General features: G+C 40.9%; 1 protein-coding gene across 2 annotated transcripts; it reads left to right on the top strand.

The window, feature by feature from the left end:
• Positions 1 to 8,248: 8,248 nt before the first annotated feature.
• On the top strand, positions 8,249 to 16,218 carry LOC112215699 (protein CDV3 homolog). 2 transcript variants are annotated; one of them, XM_024374979.2, is made up of 5 exons: positions 8,249 to 8,706; positions 9,676 to 9,752; positions 9,887 to 10,017; positions 10,181 to 10,343; positions 15,933 to 16,218. In XM_024374979.2, exons 1-5 carry the CDS (start codon positions 8,500 to 8,502, stop codon positions 16,060 to 16,062), a joined length of 708 nt encoding a protein of 235 aa, XP_024230747.1. In that variant the 5' UTR covers positions 8,249 to 8,499; the 3' UTR covers positions 16,063 to 16,218. The 2 variants fall into 2 exon arrangements, with proteins under 2 accessions (XP_024230747.1, XP_024230748.1); XM_024374980.2 differs by lacking the exon at positions 15,933 to 16,218 and adding an exon at positions 10,476 to 10,607.
• The last annotated feature ends 1,560 nt before the right edge of the window (positions 16,219 to 17,778 follow it).

Genomic DNA, 17,778 nt, shown 5'->3' with positions numbered 1-17,778 from the left:
CCACTGCCAATAGGCTAACCTGGTGAATTTTAACATCAGGCAAATCAAATTAGCATGATGCAGGGCCGGCGCCAGAACGAAGTAGTTGGACAGGCATTTGATTTCTATAGGCAGGCCCATTTTTTTTTTTGTCAATGGTGTCATAACGACCATAGACAGTTTGGCGAAGCTTGCAATTTATCCTACCATTTCTTCCTGTCAGTTATGATTATTTTGATACAAGCTTGTTCGTGGAACAGTTCCATTTCAATAATATTTTAGTTTCTCAAAATGGTTGTCACGTGGTTAATCATAAAAATCGGAATTAAAATGATAAATATCTAAAAGTTCAAATGTAACTAATGCAAGAGCGCCGGCCTTTGCCATATGGACACGTTGATACACCGTGGTCCAGAGGCGGCTAAAGAAATTAGCGTACATAATTCAAAGATAGCCTATAGGCCAATGCAGCAGTAGCCTAGGCCTATAACTTCCATCAACTAAGTAAAACACATAGCATTAATGCCGACAAAATAAAAACAATAGAAAATATCCTGATTAAAATACTGGTTCTTTCAATCGCATTGATCTCTCTACTCCGCCTGTCTGCCTCCCTTTCTATCTGTCTTGACTTGCAACACCAACACGCAAGTTGAACTATCACTAGTGAAGTGCAACGTGTCAACTCAGCAGGTTGGCATGTTCTGGCGCTTGCGCTCCATGGACAGAGAAACCACACACATGCTCATTGGTCACACCGAGCACTCCAAACAAAAGACAATGAAAAAAATAACAAAATTCCTTAATGATCGTTATAAAATAAAGCAAAACTTGTTTCTCACAAGTGTAGCAAACAACGTTTCCACTCCGAGAATGAGAACGGTAAATTACGGTAATCCATGCATTTACATTAATTAAATCAAATCAAATCAAATCAAATCAAATTGTATTTGTCACATACACATGGTTAGCAGATGTTAATGCGAGTGTAGCGAAATGCTTGTGCTTCTAGTTCCGACAATGCAGTAATAACGAGCAAGTAATCTAACTAACAATTCCAAAAAAAACTACTGTCTTATACACAGTGTAAGGGGATAAAGAATATGTACATAAGGATATATGAATGAGTGATGGTACAGAGCAGCATAGGCAAGATACAGTAGATGATATCGAGTACAGTATATACATATGAGATAAGTATGTAAACCAAGTGGCATAGTTAAAGTGGCTAGTGATACATGTATTACATAAGGATGCAGTCGATGATATAGAGTACAGTATCAACGTATGCATATGAGATGAACAATGTAGGGTAAGTAACATTATATAAGGTAGCATTGTTTAAAGTGGCTAGTGATATATTTACATCATTTCCCATCAATTCCCATGATTAAAGTGGCTGGAGTAGAGTCAGTGTCATTGACAGTGTGTTGGCAGTAGCCACTCAATGTTAGTGGTGGCTGTTTAACAGTCTGATGGCCTTGAGATAGAAGCTGTTTTTCAGTCTCTCGGTCCCAGCTTTGATGCACCTGTACTGACCTCGCCTTCTGGATGACAGCGGGGTGAACAGGCAGTGGCTCGGGTGGTTGATGTCCTTGATGATCTTTATGGCCTTCCTGTAGCATCGGGTGGTGTAGGTGTCCTGGAGGGCAGGTAGTTTGCCCCCGGTGATGCGTTGTGCAGACCTCACTACCCTCTGGAGAGCCTTACGGTTGAGGGCGGTGCAGTTGCCATACCAGGCGGTGATACAGCCCGCCAGGATGCTCTCGATTGTGCATCTGTAGAAGTTTGTGAGTGCTTTTGGTGACAAGCCGAATTTCTTCAGCCTCCTGAGGTTGAAGAGGCGCTGCTGCGCCTTCCTCACGATGCTGTCTGTGTGAGTGGACCAATTCAGTTTGTCTGTGATGTGTATGCCGAGGAACTTAAAACTTGCTACCCTCTCCACTACTGTTCCATCGATGTGGATGGGGGTGTTCCCTCTGCTGTTTCCTGAAGTCCACAATCATCTCCTTAGTTTTGTTGACGTTGAGTACTAGGCATACTGGTTACATGTGTCATGGGGAATTTATTTTAAAAAAAAAACAATCATGGGGCAAACAATTCACACAATGAAACAATGAATGTGCAAAATGTGTCGGGAGAGCTGAGTACATGCATTCTGGAGAGAGACGCCCACATCTTCGCCCCCCCCACCCTTCAGGTCAACATTTTAAATTATATTCAAAACACATTATCTTCACACATTTGCGATGCTTTTCATTGACAACCGCACCTCAATAATCAGATAGGCCTATTGCTACAAAGAAGCGAATGATCCTATGTAGCTAAGTCATGCTCTCTGATAAAATATTTTTAATGATTGTATTTAGACAGGAGTAATTGTATAATTTTGGCAAAACATCGATGTACCTTGGGGGAAACCAGCATATATTGACGAGATGATCATGTCTGCCCTAACAAAGCGAGTCGTTGCGGGAATGCAGGCGACAAGCTTAAGTCTGCATATTACGCTTATAGAAATGGTTTATCCAGGACTGGACATTTGGTTTATCCAGGACTGATATTTGGAGAAGAGTGAGCCCTCTCGCGTCGCCTCTTCTTCTCTGCTGAAACTAGCGAGCGAAACAGCACTCCTCTGTCTTACTATATGTAACCCAAAAAGTATGACATGCCATTGTCCACTCCAGACAGCATCAGATACACCGAGACAGAGGGGCGATGTTTCGCTCCCTCGGATGCTTTATGAGATTGATGCGTCTTTCTGTCGGCGCGCGTTTCGGTCAAATAAATTATCAATATTTCAATATTTACCAAGGAGGTAAGGTAGGGTGGGCCATGCTCCTTAGGCCCTGCCCAAAACGCTGGCCTTGGCATGAAGATTCAAATTGAATGTGCAGGATAAGGCATGGATGTCTAGGCTACAGTACCTGTTGAATTCTGGCTAACTAAATAATGATGTACAGATCATATTATACCTAATATGATATAATACAATATATCATCAACAAAAATCTGTGCGATTCCAATCTAAATACTAAGTCAAACCAGTGCTTTTAGGAACATTAGTGAACTCTGCTCGTGGATTGTAGTCTGATATTTTCTAAACGGTATCCTTGTGACATCCCAGCTCTGATGTCAGCAGTGATGTCAATTTAGCAATTTTGTTGCTAGATTTAGCAACTTTTCAGACTACCCTGGCAACTTTTTTTTTCAAACAGCACCTAGCAACAAATTTAGCTACTTTAAAAAATGTATTTGGAACTTTTAGCAACTTTTGAAAAGTGACTCAAACGCTAAAATGCACGCATTTTCCCTCTAAATGACACAAAAACTATTTTCTCTGTCACACACTGTCACAACACACGTGCCTGGCTACAAAAGTGCATTGTGAGAGACGTCACCAGCAGGCCAGCAGCAATTTCAACAAATTACAAATCATTGTTGGCTGACTGCAGCAGCAGTAATACGGGTTCGACGAGTCAAACTCAATGAATATAATTGGTCACGAATGTTTGATCTTGGACAGAACTTACAACATGTCTCAATCAAAATTCTACCGCCAGAAGTACAGAAACGAGTGAGAGTCTGTACCTGAACCAATGTCGAATCATATTTTTTGCCGAGATGGCCAGTCAATTTGAGTAACGTTATTGTGTATTCTACGTATTGACACAGTTTTACGTAATCACGCAATGACTTCACAACGTCATTTAGCAACAAATCAACATGCCTCTAGCAATTTACCCTGAAGATTAGTTGGCAACACTGGATGTCAGTGCCTTGAAGTTGAAATTTAAAACGGTTAGGGTATGGACGTCCCAAGGAGCCCTAATTGCACTTACCGATAATTTTGGCGTTCGTCTCGCACCACAGCAACGATTTATTTGATTGATCGAATAAACTGGCAGTCTACTCTAGCTAATGTTTTTTTGGGCAAAAAAATAATTTGTGTTTGTGTAGACAAGTCGTTGATTGAAAGGAGAGACAGCTATGTGCATGTGCTCAAAATATGTTTAGTGCACATGCAGAGTTGGCAATTCGCGTGTCCGAATGTGTATAATTTTCCAAATGTGAATGTGTTGAAACATTTTGTGCTTGTGCAGGTGAATGCCTACAGAGATGCAAATATTGTTTTCCTCCAATGATTTAGAGCAAGGTTTCCCAAGTGCTCATCATTTCATATAGGCTACATATAGTATTAAACAGCATATAAACACTGTAAATAGGTCAGGAGCCAGACAGGTAGCCTAAGAAGAAAGGAAATGTATTATTTAGGCTATAGCCTATTATTAGCCTATTGTTTCAATTATTTCAAGGTTATAGCCTACAAAGAAATACATTGTGAAGCATTTGCAAGTGATACACACTACACTGAGCTTCCTGGAGTATCCTTTAGGCGTTCTTCATAATGAAACTGTGGGGGAACCACTATAAGTTATTTGAATAACCCTTTAAAAGGGTTCTTCAAATAACCTTTTTTAAGGATCCTCAAAGAACCTTTTGGGGTTAATTTTTTACCTCAATTATGGCCCTTATATGATCTAAATTGATATTGTTTTATGATTATACCGTCTATCTTTTCATATTTGTGCAAATCCTTCTAAAACAGAAAATGGACAAAAGTATAAAATGTGTTTTTCCACTATCAAACCATTTAAAGGAACATTTTTTACCTTTATTGAACTAGGCAAGTCAGTTAAGAACAAATTCTTATTTTCAATGACAGCCTAGGAACAGTGGGTTAACTGCCTGTTCAGGGGCAGAATGACAGATTTGTACCTCGTCAGCTCGGGGATATGAACTTGCAACCTTTCAGGCTACTAGTCCAACGCTCTAACCACTAGGCTACCTTGCCGCCCACATTGAAAGCAGGTCCTTAAAAAAAGTATCCACCTTCAGTCTCCAAAGGATTTTGAACAGCTGAAAAGCAAACTGCAAAGAGTAGAGGCGGAGAATCAGCAGCTTCAAAATGAGGTTGAGGAATATAACAGGGATATACAGTTGAAGTCGAAGTTTACCTTAGCCAAATACATTTAAACTCGGTTTTTCACAATTCCTGACATTTAATCATAGTAAAAATGTCCTGTTTTAGGTCAGTTAGGATCACCACTTTATTTCAAGAATGTGAAATGTCAGAATAATAGTTGAGAGAATTATTTATTTCAGCTTTTATTTATTTCACCACATTCCCCAGTGGGTCAGAAGTTTACATACACTCAATTAGTATTTGGTAGCATTGCCTTTAAATTGTTTAACTTGGGTCAAATGTTTCAGGTAGCCTTCCACAAGCTTCCCACAATAAGTTGGGTGAATTTTGGCCCATTCCTCCTGACAGAGCTGGTGTAACTGAGTCAGGTTTGTAGGCCTCCTTGCTCGCACACGCTTTTTCAGTTCTGCCCAGAAATGTTCTATTGGATTGAGGTCAGGGCTTTGTGATGGCCACTCCAATATCTTGACTTTGTTGTCCTTAAGCCATTTTGCCACAACATTGGAAGTATGCTTGGGGTCATTGTCCATTTGGAAGACACTCTTGTGACCAAGCTTTAACTTCCTGACTGATGTCTTGAGATGTTGCTTCAATATATCCACATAATTTTCCTACCTCATGATGCCATCTATTTTGTGAAGTGCACCAGTCCCTCCTGCATCAAATATCCCCACAACATGATGCTGCCACCCCCATGCTTAACAGTTGGGATGGTGTTCTTTGGCTTGCAAGCATCCCCCTTTTTCCTCCAAACATCACAATGGTCATTATGGCCAAACAGTTCTATTTTTGTTTTATCAGACCAGAGGACATTTCTCCAAAAAGTACGATCTACGGTCCCGATGTGCAGTTGCAAACCGTAGTCTGGCTTTTTTTTATGGCGGTTTTTGGAGCAGTGGCTTCTTCCTTGCTGAGTGGCCTTTCAGGTTATGTCGATATAGGACTCGTTTCACTGTGGATATAGATAATTTTGTACCCGTTTCCTCCAGCATCTTCACAAGATCCTTTGCTGTTTTTCTGGAATTGATTTTCACTTTTCACACCAAAGTACATTCATCTCTAGGAGACAGAACACATCTCCTTCCTGAACAGTATGACGGCTGTGTGGTCCCATGGGGTTTATACTTGCGTACTCTTGTTTGTACAGATGAACGTGGTACCTTCAGGCGTTTGGAAATTGCTCCCAAGATGAACCAGACTTGTGGAGGTCTACAACTTTTTTTTCTGAGGTCTTGGCTGATTTATTTTCATTTTGCCATGATGTCAAGCAAAGAGGCACTGAGTTTGAAGGTAGGCCTTAAAATACAGCCACAGGTACACCTTCAATTGACTCAAATTATGTCAATTAGCCTATCAGAAGCTTCTAAAGCCATGACATTATTTTCTGGAATTTTCCAAGCTGTTTAAAGGCACAGTCAACTTAATGTATGTAAACTTCTGACCCACTAGAATTGTGATACAGTGAAATAAGTGAAATAATCTGTAAACAATTGTTGGAAAAATGACTTGTGTCATGCACAAAGTAGATGTCCTAACCGACTTGCCAAAACTATAGTTTGTTAACAATAAATTTGTGGATTAGTTGAAAAACTAGTTTTAATGACTCCAATCTGAGCGTATGTAAACTTCTGACTTCAACTGTAACAGGGAGAAGGATGGGGCCACTTCCTTGCAAAAACTCCTCAAAGGTGCTAAAATGTTAAATATATTTATTTAACATTTACTCATATTAGCTATGCTAACTCATACATAGGCTCATGCCATTTAATGTATTCAAACCATATGAATTAAAGCTATGACAAGTCTTTTGGCCACACAGGAGGCTGCTGTGGGGAGGACGGCTCAGAATAATGTCTAGAATAGAGTGAATGAAATGGAATTGCATCAAACACATGGAATTATTCAGCAGTCCTCCCCAATTAAGGTGACACTGGCTGCCTGTGGATTTGGGTATTACAACAACAAAGAAGTTCGTATGACAAAAAAGGCTGTTTTTTCCCCCTCTGACCTCATTGCACACGTGATAGAATTAAGTGATATGGTCAAACAGACAGTAAAGTACTGCGATTATAAACAAATTCATTATGGTTGAGTTGTGTGTTCCTGGTGAATTTGTAAATGGAGGATGTGATTATATAACTCAGATTTCAATGTGTGTTCTGAACCACCTGTTCATACCACCTGTTTGCATGATGATGTGACAAGCCAGGATTTCAACCTTTATTCCAAGCCTTTTCATCACCCGACATCCATGGATTGTAGTTCTTCTTCTTCTTTTTTCTTTTAAAATACATGGTAACATGATCATCTTAAACACTTAACCATAATATTTATATTATTTTGGTGGATGTTACATTGAAAAAGGATAGCCTAGTAGTGGTTTAACACTTGGGAGAGCAAGGTCATTTTCCTCATTCTAATGCATTTTTGAATACATGGGTTGCATCTCTGTCACCTCTGTCTCGTGTCACACCATTATGAGCATTCTATTGACTTCTCAGCCATAGTGGCTCCAAAAAATTGAGCGGTGTCTAGTCATTCTTAACAAGGGTTAATGATTGTTCAGTCTAAATTACACTATAGTGGCATGTAAATATGATGACATTCCTAACATAGGCAAATAATTAGCAGGAGAAAAATATTTGACAACTTTTTGTCATCATTATGGTGTCATCAAATTTACTTTAGGGTAAATCCACTTGAATTCAGTCACTTTTTGACAGCATCCCTTTGTTAGGGCGGAGAGACATGTACAGTGTCTTGTCAGTATATCCATAATCTTTGTGTGAGGTGACCGTGTAGGTCCTCAACAGACAACATACGCTGGTGTGCCCCAGCCCAATAGTAGGCCTAATAAACTGCTTTATGGGCAGCCCAGTCCCATGCTAAGCCCATAGTTTAGTGGAAACCAGTAACACACAATATATATATTTTTAAGTGTGAACTGTCATTGAATGGGGAGCAGAAATACCTACGTTTTCATCTAAGGTCACATCCAGAGTGTAGACTACCACAGTGCCTGTACTGTAAATACTTGGAATGCTGGCTTTGAGAAAACAAGTAAACTCATAAATACATTAAATATATATTTGTAAGTGATTCTCTATTGTTCCATGATCAACTAGTCAATGATCAACACTACATTTATGCGTGAAGACGACTACAGTAGACCTCATGGTGTGGTACCAGATTATTACCGGGCTAATATGATAGGGTGATCAAAAAAAGACATGCAATATAACTGGTTCTTCAGCAGGTCCATTATGTTTCTCTTCATGTTAATCCGGGGCATTTTGGAGGGTATTGGCTGAACATCCGGTTCGCCTGTCAAATAGCAGTGAGCGAGCCGCACACCCCTACAATAATGTGGCACATTGAAAGACAGGCAGTCAGACAGGTACATGTTCTTGCTCACGATAAAACGGGAGTTGTTTGATTGCTCTGCTCGAATAGGAATTTAAACCAAACCTATCAACTGATTTAAAGAGACGTTTTGACGTTTGTCATTGCTTAGCATTCATTTCTGAAAGAAAATGGCGGATGTAGAGACTGGTGGTGCTGCGCCGGAGAAGAGCCTGGATGATTTCTTTGCCAAGAGGGATAAAAAAAAGAAGAAAGAAAAGGGAGGCAAGGGAAAGGAAGCCCCATCTGGGCCCACACCAATTGTATTGAAAAAGAACAAGAAGGAAAAGGAGAAGTCCGGCACGAAAAATGAAAATCAAGATGCGCAGCCGGAGAAGGTAACGTTGGCTAGCCCCACGCCAGTCACGGTTGGCACATACTGCTGCTACTAGCCAAATCAATCTGCTAACAGTGAGGACTCGTGGCTGTTTAGTAATAAACCATGGCTGGCTAGTTATTATACTGGCCTAACACACGACTTCTGGAGATACATATTTAAGGTTAGCTACCTTACTAATTAACTAGTTCCTCAAACAGCAATCCAATTATTTAGTTCGCTGCTAGATAAGCCAGCAAGCTCAACACTTATTCCAGACGGTGAGCAGACATATCTCGATAACTTTAGGCCGCGACAGTGTCAACTCTCTCGATTGGTCAACGTTAATCAGCTAGGTAACTACGTTAACTGACTTAACTTTATCCATTTGGAAGATTAGTAATGTTGCTAGCTAGTTGGCACGATTCGCAATAGTAGATGCTTAGGCCTCTAATCTTCTCAGAATTTACAGATGGTTAGCCTGAGCAATGGGGACTGCAGCGGTTAGACTCAGAACATTTGTGCGGGAAATGCACTGAGAGCATAACTTACTGGTGATGTTAGTAACATTTGCAGCAGATAACGTTAGCTAGTTACCAAATGCACATTTTATTATGATTCTGATAACCGCACAACAAGCCTTAGGCAGCCGATAGTGCCGGTCTAACGTTAACTGTCAACCTGTCCCCTCTCTGGGATACCTTAGCTAATTAATATCAGGGTGTTACCCTGGTGTGATTCTGTGCAGAGGTTATTCCAGAGGCAGTGTGACATGTTGGGATGACTGTCCCAAGTCAGGGTGTGGCCTGTATCCAGATCCTAGTTTCTAGTTCTTTGGCCACTTGACAGACGTTCCTTTGCATGGTCAAATTTTACATGATAAATTGAGATTGACATGATGACAAGCAAATGTATGAACTACGAAGCCGTGGATTGCTAAACCGCCAGTTAGTGGGGGGTGTAACTGATAAACTGTGTGCTCTGTCTGCAGGAGGACGAGGAGTGGAAGGAGTTTGAGGCAAAGGAGGTGGACTACAGTGGACTCAGACTGCAGGCTCTACAGATAAGGTAAAACTGAACATAAGGGGGGACAGGGTAACATTCATTCAGTAGGCACTACCCTAATGACATTGACATATTAAACATCTCTACTAGTGGCACATTTTTTTTGTTGATTGGGTTTTCTCTGGCGATTGTGGCAGTGATGAGAAGGAGGAAGAGGAGTATGAGGAGGAGGTTGGTGAGGATGGAGAGATCATCCTGGTCAGTGGAGACAAAATGTCTGGACCCTGGAACAAATCTGGTGCCCCGCCCCCAGCCGCTGCCCCTGTTGGTGAGTATACTTCTCTCCACTCTATGTATCACTTCCACATTGTCTTATTGTAGTGTGTATGTATGTGGGTTACTCCAATAGATATTTTGGCGATTACTAATGATGAGGCTTGCCCTTTGTTTTCACTAACTGGTTTGCTTCATCTCTGCTTTTGTCTCTACAGAGGTGGAAGAGGTGCCTGAGTCCAAGCCTTCTGGGGTGTACCGCCCCCCAGGGGCCCGACTGACTACCACAAAGCGTGGCCCCAACCAGGGGCCCCCTGAGATCTTCAGCGACACACAGTTCCCCTCACTCATGGCCGGCTCCAAACATGTGGAGACACGCAGGTGAGTGAACCTCAACTTCAGATATCACTCATCTTAAGCCTGTTGCATGCTTCCCAGGCAAAAAGTTTGCGCATGTATTATGACAGTTTTGTGACGTTTTTGTTCATTTTGCTGTCCGGCATGTTTTTTCAGCTGTTCGTGCACACTAGGGCTGTCCCCAACTAAACAAATCTTGGTTGACCGAAGGTAGTCTTATGGATTTGTTTAAAAGTGTGTTTTTCCATAGGATGTGTCTGTTTTAATAAAATCAACTGTATGCATTGAGCTTGTCTGACGCTTTTTAAGATTACGGTTTGATGAAATAAGACAAGCCTCAAGAGGGTGCCAGAGACCTATATATCCAGAAGAGAGAAACCTTTCTCCTCTCACTCCTGCTGGCCATTACTCTCCTGAAGTTGCTGGTAATGGGCTACGCGAGGAGTCGGCAACCTTTCTAATGTGGAATGCCAATTTATCTTACCTGCGTGGCAGTTATGTGAAACAGTTTCATTTAATTTATAATAACCACTTCATATCTCAAATCATTGTCATGTGCTTAATCCAAATATAAAAGATACAAACCTGAAACTTAACACCTATTGCCAACTATGTAAAAATAGCCTACATAAAGCCAACAAATAAAAACATTGCAGCCTGCAGGTAGAAAATATCCTGATAAAAATCCTATAAATCACATTAGATACACATGGCCTGTCTGCAACGAACTTGAAACATTGTATTAACTTGGGTCCGGCCTGCCCTCAGTTTCCTCCGCCAGAGAGCTCAGGACAGATGCAGCAGTAGAACATTTACGCAAGGGATAAAGGAGCTCACTCGAGCTGAGTAATGGCACCTCAAATTTTCTACTGCTTGAGCTCCTGTTCCTTTTTATAGAATATTAGCTCAAAGTATTGTGGAGCTCCTGCACCTAAATATGAACAGTACCAGATACCAAAATAAGTACCGGAACCTATTTCAGTCCAAGTCCAGCACTAATAAGTAGTAATCAGGTAGGCCTATTTTACTACTTTTCCACTGGGTCAGAGAATTACATTTTTCCCTTTCACACTGAGTGCTTATCAAAAGGTAGACAGCTGGAAAGATATTAAAATACATTGAGGAACTATTGTAATTCTCAATGATGTAAAAACACTTAATTTGCTTGCTGTTTGAAGTCAGAATATTACTTTGAGCAGCTCATCAGTGGTGGTGCGATAAGGCCAGTAAGAAATATGATCAGATCCCCAAATGTGCACATTTATATGCCTAGATTTGCGCGCAGGACATGTAGCCTATAGGCTTACTCAACATTGACAGGAGCGCTCCACACAAAGACAATGACTAAATTTAACAAAAACTTGTTTCTCACAAGTGTTTGCAGCTTACAACTTATGCTACAATGTGTCCACTCTGACAATGATAACAGGAAGACTGGAATAATATTGAATGCATTAATATAATTTACTGTAACAATGTAGATTAGGGGTAAATGTACTACTGGTGTTATATGTAATGGGGGATATACACTAACAATCTAACACAAACAATGAATGTGTACAATTTGGTGGGGGAGAGTGCATTCTGTAGAGAAGTGCATTGTACGTCTGGGTGCATAGTCAATTCGAAGTCTGCATTGGCCATGCAGAATTTGCGGTGATACGGCGTCAGGGCATTCATACTTGCGCTTCGTGGAGAAGTGCAGAGCGGTTGTCAAGGAAGTGAGTTTGTTTCCTACAGGATGTACCGCCCCCACCTACCGTCAACCAATCATGTAAATGCGGAGCTGTACAGAGCCCTCTGCATTGTTACAACGTTTGGGAGGTGCATGGGAATGCAGTACGGAGTTGTATTTGGCCTCTGCATGCCTCTGGAGGCTCCGCAATTGCTTCTCACCCTCTATATGGAGTCTCAACCACATTTTCAGATCATGCATAAATTAGCTTTTAGTCCCCACAATGGAGTAGTTCAATGAGGGGTGTGTGTGTACAATGCATTCGACTAGTATTCAAACTAGAGGTCGACCAATTAATTGGAATGGCTCTGCATGGGTAACGCTGCTTCGATGGTGGCTGTTGATGCTGGTTCGAGCCCAGGGAGCAGCGAGGGGAGGGACGGAAGCTATACTGTTACACTGGCAATACTAAAGTACCTATAAGAACATCCAATAGTCAAAGGTATATTAAATACAAATGGTATAGAGGGAAATAGTCCTATAATAACTACAACCTAAAGTCTTACCTGGGAATATTGAAGACTCGTGTTAAAAGGAACCACCAGCTTTCATATGTTCTGAGCAAGGAACTGAAACGTTAGCTTTCTTACATAGCACATATTGCACTTTTACTTTCTTCTCCAACACTTTGTTTTTGCATTATTTAAACCAAATTGAACATGTTTCATTATTTATTTGAGGCTGAATTGATTTTATTGATATATTATATGAAGTTAAAATAAGTGTTCATTTAGTATTGTTGTAATTGTCATTATTACAAATAAGCAAATATTAATCGGTATCGGCGTTTTTTTTTGTGTTGCTCATCCAATAATCGGTATCGGCGTTGAAAAATCATAATCGGTCGACCTCTAATTCAGACCCCTTGACCATTTCCACATTTTGTTACATTGCAGACTTGTTCTAAATATGAGGAAAAACATGAATTTAATTCAATCTACACACAGTACCCCATAATGACAAAGTGAAAAAAGGTTTTTAGAATAAATAAATAAAACACAAATGCCTTGTACTTTAGTATTCAGAACCTTTGCTATGACTTGAAATTGAGCTCAAATGCATCCTGTTTCCATTGATCATCCTTGATGTTTCAACAACTTGATTGGAGTCCACCTGTGGTAAATTCAATTGATTGGACATGATTTGGAAAGGCACACACCTGTCTAGAAAAAGTTGATGTTGGAAGTTTACATACTTAGGTTGGAGTCATTAACTTGTTTTTCAACCACTCCACAAATTCCACAAAATTCTTGTTAACTATAGTTTTGGCAAGTTGGTTAGGACATCTACTTTGTGCATGATGTATAAATTCACTTTCACAATTCCAGTGGGTCAGAAGTTTACATACACTAAGTTGACTGTGCCTTTAAATAGCTTTGGAAATGACAAATGATGTCATGGCTTTAGACGCTTCTGATAGGCTAATTGACATCATTTGAGTCAATTGGAGGTGTACCTGTGGCTGTATTTCAAGGCCTACCTTCAAACTCAGTGCCTCTTTGCTTGAAATCAAAAGAAATCAGCCAAGACCTCAGAAAAAAATTGTAGACGTCCACAAGTCTGGTTCATCCTTGGGAGCAATTTCCAAACGCCTGAAGGTACCACGTTCATCTGTACAAACAATAGTACGCAAGTGTAAACACCATGGGACCACACAGCCATCATACCACTCAGGAAGGAGACACGTTCTGTCTCCTAGAGATGAACATACTTTGGTGCGTAAAGTGCAAATCAATCCTAGAACACAGCAAAAGACCTTGTGAAGATGCTGTAGGAAACAGGTGCAAAAATATCTATAGCCACAGTAAAACAAGTTCTATAACAACAACCTGAAATGCCGCTCAGCAAGGGTAAAGCCACTGCTCCAAAACCGCCATCAAAAAGCCAGACTACGGTTTGCAACTGTACATGGGGACAAAGATTGTACTTTTTCGAGAAATGTCCTCTGGTCTGATGAAACAAAAATAGAACTCTTTGGCCATAATGACCATCGTTAAGCTTGGAGGGAAAAGGACACCATCCCAACCGTGAACCATGGGGGTGGCAGCATCATATTGTGGGGGTGCTTTGCTTCAGGAGGGACTGGTGTGGTGCACTTCACAAAATAGATTGCATCATGAGGGAGGAAATTTGTGGATATATTGAAGCAACATCTCAAGACATCAGTCAGGAAGTTGAAGCTTGGTCGCAAATGGGTCTTCCAAATGGACATTGACCCCCAAGCATACTTCCAATGTTGTGGCAAAATGGCTTAAGGACAACAAAGTCAAGGTATTGGAGTGGCCATCACAAAGCCCTGACCTCAATCCTATAGAACATTTCTGGGCAGACCTGAAAAAGCATGTGCAAGCAAGGAGGCCTACAAACCTGACTCAGTTACACCAGCTCTGTCAGGAGGAATGGGCCAAAATTCACCCAAATTATTGTGGGAAGCTTGTGGAAGGGCTACCTGAAACGTTTGACACAAGTTAAACAATTTAAAGGCAATGCTACCAAATACTAATTGAGTGTATGTAAACTTCTGACCCACTGGGAATGTGATGAAAAAAATAAAAGCTGAAATAAGTCATTCTCTCTACTATTATTCTGACAGTTCGCATTCTTAAAAAAAGTGATGATTCTAACTGACCTAAGACAGGGAATTTTTACTGAGATTAAATGTCAGGAATCGTGATAAACTGAGTTTCAATGTATTTGACTAAGGTGTATGTAAACTTATGACTTCAACTGTAAGGTGCATGTCAAGAGCAAAAACCAAGCCGTGAGGTTGAAGGAATTGTCTGTAGAGCTCTGAGACAGGATTGTGTTGAAGGCACATCTGGGGAAGGGTACCAAAACATTTCTGACGCATTGAAGATCCCCAAGAACACAGTGGCCTCCATAAATGGAATAAGTTTGGAACCACAAAGACTCCTAGAGCTGGCCTCTCGGCCAAACTGAGCAGTCGGGGGAGAAGGGCCTTGGTCAGGGAGGTGACCAAGAACTCAATGTACTTTCTGGATATTTCTGGAAAACAACCTGACAGAGCTTGAGAGGATCTGCAGAGAAGACTGGGAGAAACTCTCCAAATACAGGTGTACCAAGCTTGTACCAAAGACTCAAGCCTATAATCGCTGCCAACGGTGCTTTAACAAAGTATGTACATGTTTTCCTTTTCTTAATACATTTGCAAATATTTCTTAAAGCCTGTTTTTGCTTTGTCATTTTGGGGTATATTGTGTGTAGATTGATCAGGGGGGAAACCAATTTTAGAATAAGGCTGTAACGTAGCAAAGTGTGGGGAAAAAGTCAAGGGGTTTGAATACTTTCTGAATCTTACTGATCGACTAAAACAATCTCCGTCGACAAACAGCCAAACAATCAACCAGTTGACTAACTGGGGTCAACCGTAGTGCGCTCAACATTTCTCTTGATGTAAGACAAAGTTCAATAGCCGAAGTCAACGCCCCTTCGTTGGTGACTGGTTATCAGTACTACTCTTAGTATGAGTGGGAACATGAAGTGTAGTCTCTCAGCGAGAGACGACTAATTTTCATGCAACGTTGTTCACTGCACCAAACATCTTAGCTAAATGTAAAATTGTGTGACTAAGACTTCCTTGGCCAAAACATCTAACTTAATGACACATTTCTTGATTTATCTTGGATTAATTCTGACAATTTTGAGGAAGTGTTTCTGGTTGTTGCTTCGGTGGCTCGAGGGTCAAACAACCGTAATATTATTTTCTTGTTTTTCAAGTGACGGTCTTTAAGGGGTATACAAGCAGATGTCGTTTCGCCTAGCTGAGTTCTGCTAGGAGCAAACCAAACTAATGTATGTGGATGCCTTTAGACGCAGTGTAGAAACTTTGTTTAATATGTCCAATGCTTGGGTTTCAGGGACAGAGAGATGGAGAAGACCTTTGAGGTTGTGAAGCACAAAAACCGTGGCCGAGAGGAGGGAGGCAGTGGCGCTTCCCTGCAGCAGTTGGAGCTTGGTAACCAGTACGCCATCCTGGGGGACAAGTAGTGGCCTGCACAGCCAGCGTGGTCTTACCCAGCTGCCAGAGGGAGCTGAGCTACAGCAGTGTACCTAACTACAGCACAGTCCTGACAACAAACACTGGTGTTGCTGCCACCATCACACTGGACCTTCTCTCCTTCTCACGTACCACAGTACAATACATACAGTATACATACAAACACCTCACACAGTCAACCATATACACTAACACACACACTTTACATCTACAGACACTCCCACAATGTCAATACATTCATGTGTATATACAGTACATACACAAAGCACCTGGTTGGCAAAACTGAAAGACTACATCCAAAAGGGCTGTGGCAACGGGGATCAACTGAAACAAATATCAAATCTATATGATACACTCATATGAATGACACTGCAGCAACAACAGCAAAGGCAACTTTAGGTTGTCTTTTGTGGATTGTATTCAGAGCAGCAGTGGTATGGTACAACTTCTCTCTGGACTTCAACTTTCTTTGATAAAGCCACAGAGGATCAAAGAAGACACAAAATTGGGCAAGATGAATTTATGGACTGTTGAGAATGGATATATTTTTTTTGCGAGATCGTTATAACCCAAACTGCACATGGTTTGTAATTGTTGGGGTGCGTTATGGTTTGGGCACACGAGTGGAGACTATCTCGGTTGCATGGCTGTGGTGACCATGTTGAGCGGGGACTTTGCTCTTATTGGTGGTGAGTGGGGCAAACGCCAGCCCTGCAGAAGAGAGAACCACCAGGCTCTTCCACTTAGAAAAACTTTGTTTTCCTCAAAGGGACTCCTACAAAGATCTGTGAACACGGGAGGGAAGTTATGGTCCTCATTCAGAATGACTATTTAAAAGTGGCCTTAGTGTAAAGAAACTGCCTCGTCCTCTGGAGAGAAACTTACTGGTTGTCTCGCGCGCTGTTGCTTGCCTCCTGGATCGCACCAACCACCCAAATTCAATAATGTAGTGCTGAGTTTGTTTTTCAGATTACACCAACTGTCCTTCATATCCATTGTTTGACTTGCTCGCCCTTTTTTTATTTGATTATTAACATCGGCAAACCATTATTTAAGCTCTTTTCTAATCTGAAGTCATTACTTTGGTAGATTACTTCTAATTTTTTTAAGCGTTCTGAGGATTCGGCCCTGAGTTTTTGTTTTACTTGGAGGGCTGTTTCTTCACCATAGTTTTTATGTACTTACACCATTGTGTATAGGTGGGACAGAGGGAAGTAGATTGACATTGTCACAGGTGCAAAGACATTAGCTACAGCGTCCCAAAAATGACCCTTCTGTACTCAATGCCTGTAATTGACCGCAGTAAGTATGGCCTGTCATACTGCTGTCCATTTTTTTATTACTTAGTTCATTTGGAAAGAGTTCAGATCCTTTGACTTCGTCCACATTTTGCTACGTTACAGCCTTATTCTAAAATGGATTAAATATTCTCATCAGTCTATACACAATACCCCATAATGGCAAAGCGAAAACACGTTTTTAGAAATTTTAGCAAATTTATAAACATTTACATAAGTATTCAGACACTTTGCTATGAGACTCGAAATTGAGCTTTAGGTGTATCCTGTTTACATTGATCATCCTTGATGTTTCTACAACTTGATTGGAGTCCACCTGTGGTAAATTCAATTGATTGGACATGATTTGGAAAGGCACACACCTTTCTTTATAAGGTCCCACAGTTGACAGTGCATGTCAGAGTAAAA

This window comes from Oncorhynchus tshawytscha, linkage group LG16 (genome assembly GCF_018296145.1).
Source record: "Oncorhynchus tshawytscha isolate Ot180627B linkage group LG16, Otsh_v2.0, whole genome shotgun sequence".
NCBI lineage: Eukaryota > Metazoa > Chordata > Actinopteri > Salmoniformes > Salmonidae > Oncorhynchus > Oncorhynchus tshawytscha.
This window is presented reverse-complemented; position numbering and strand designations above follow the sequence as displayed.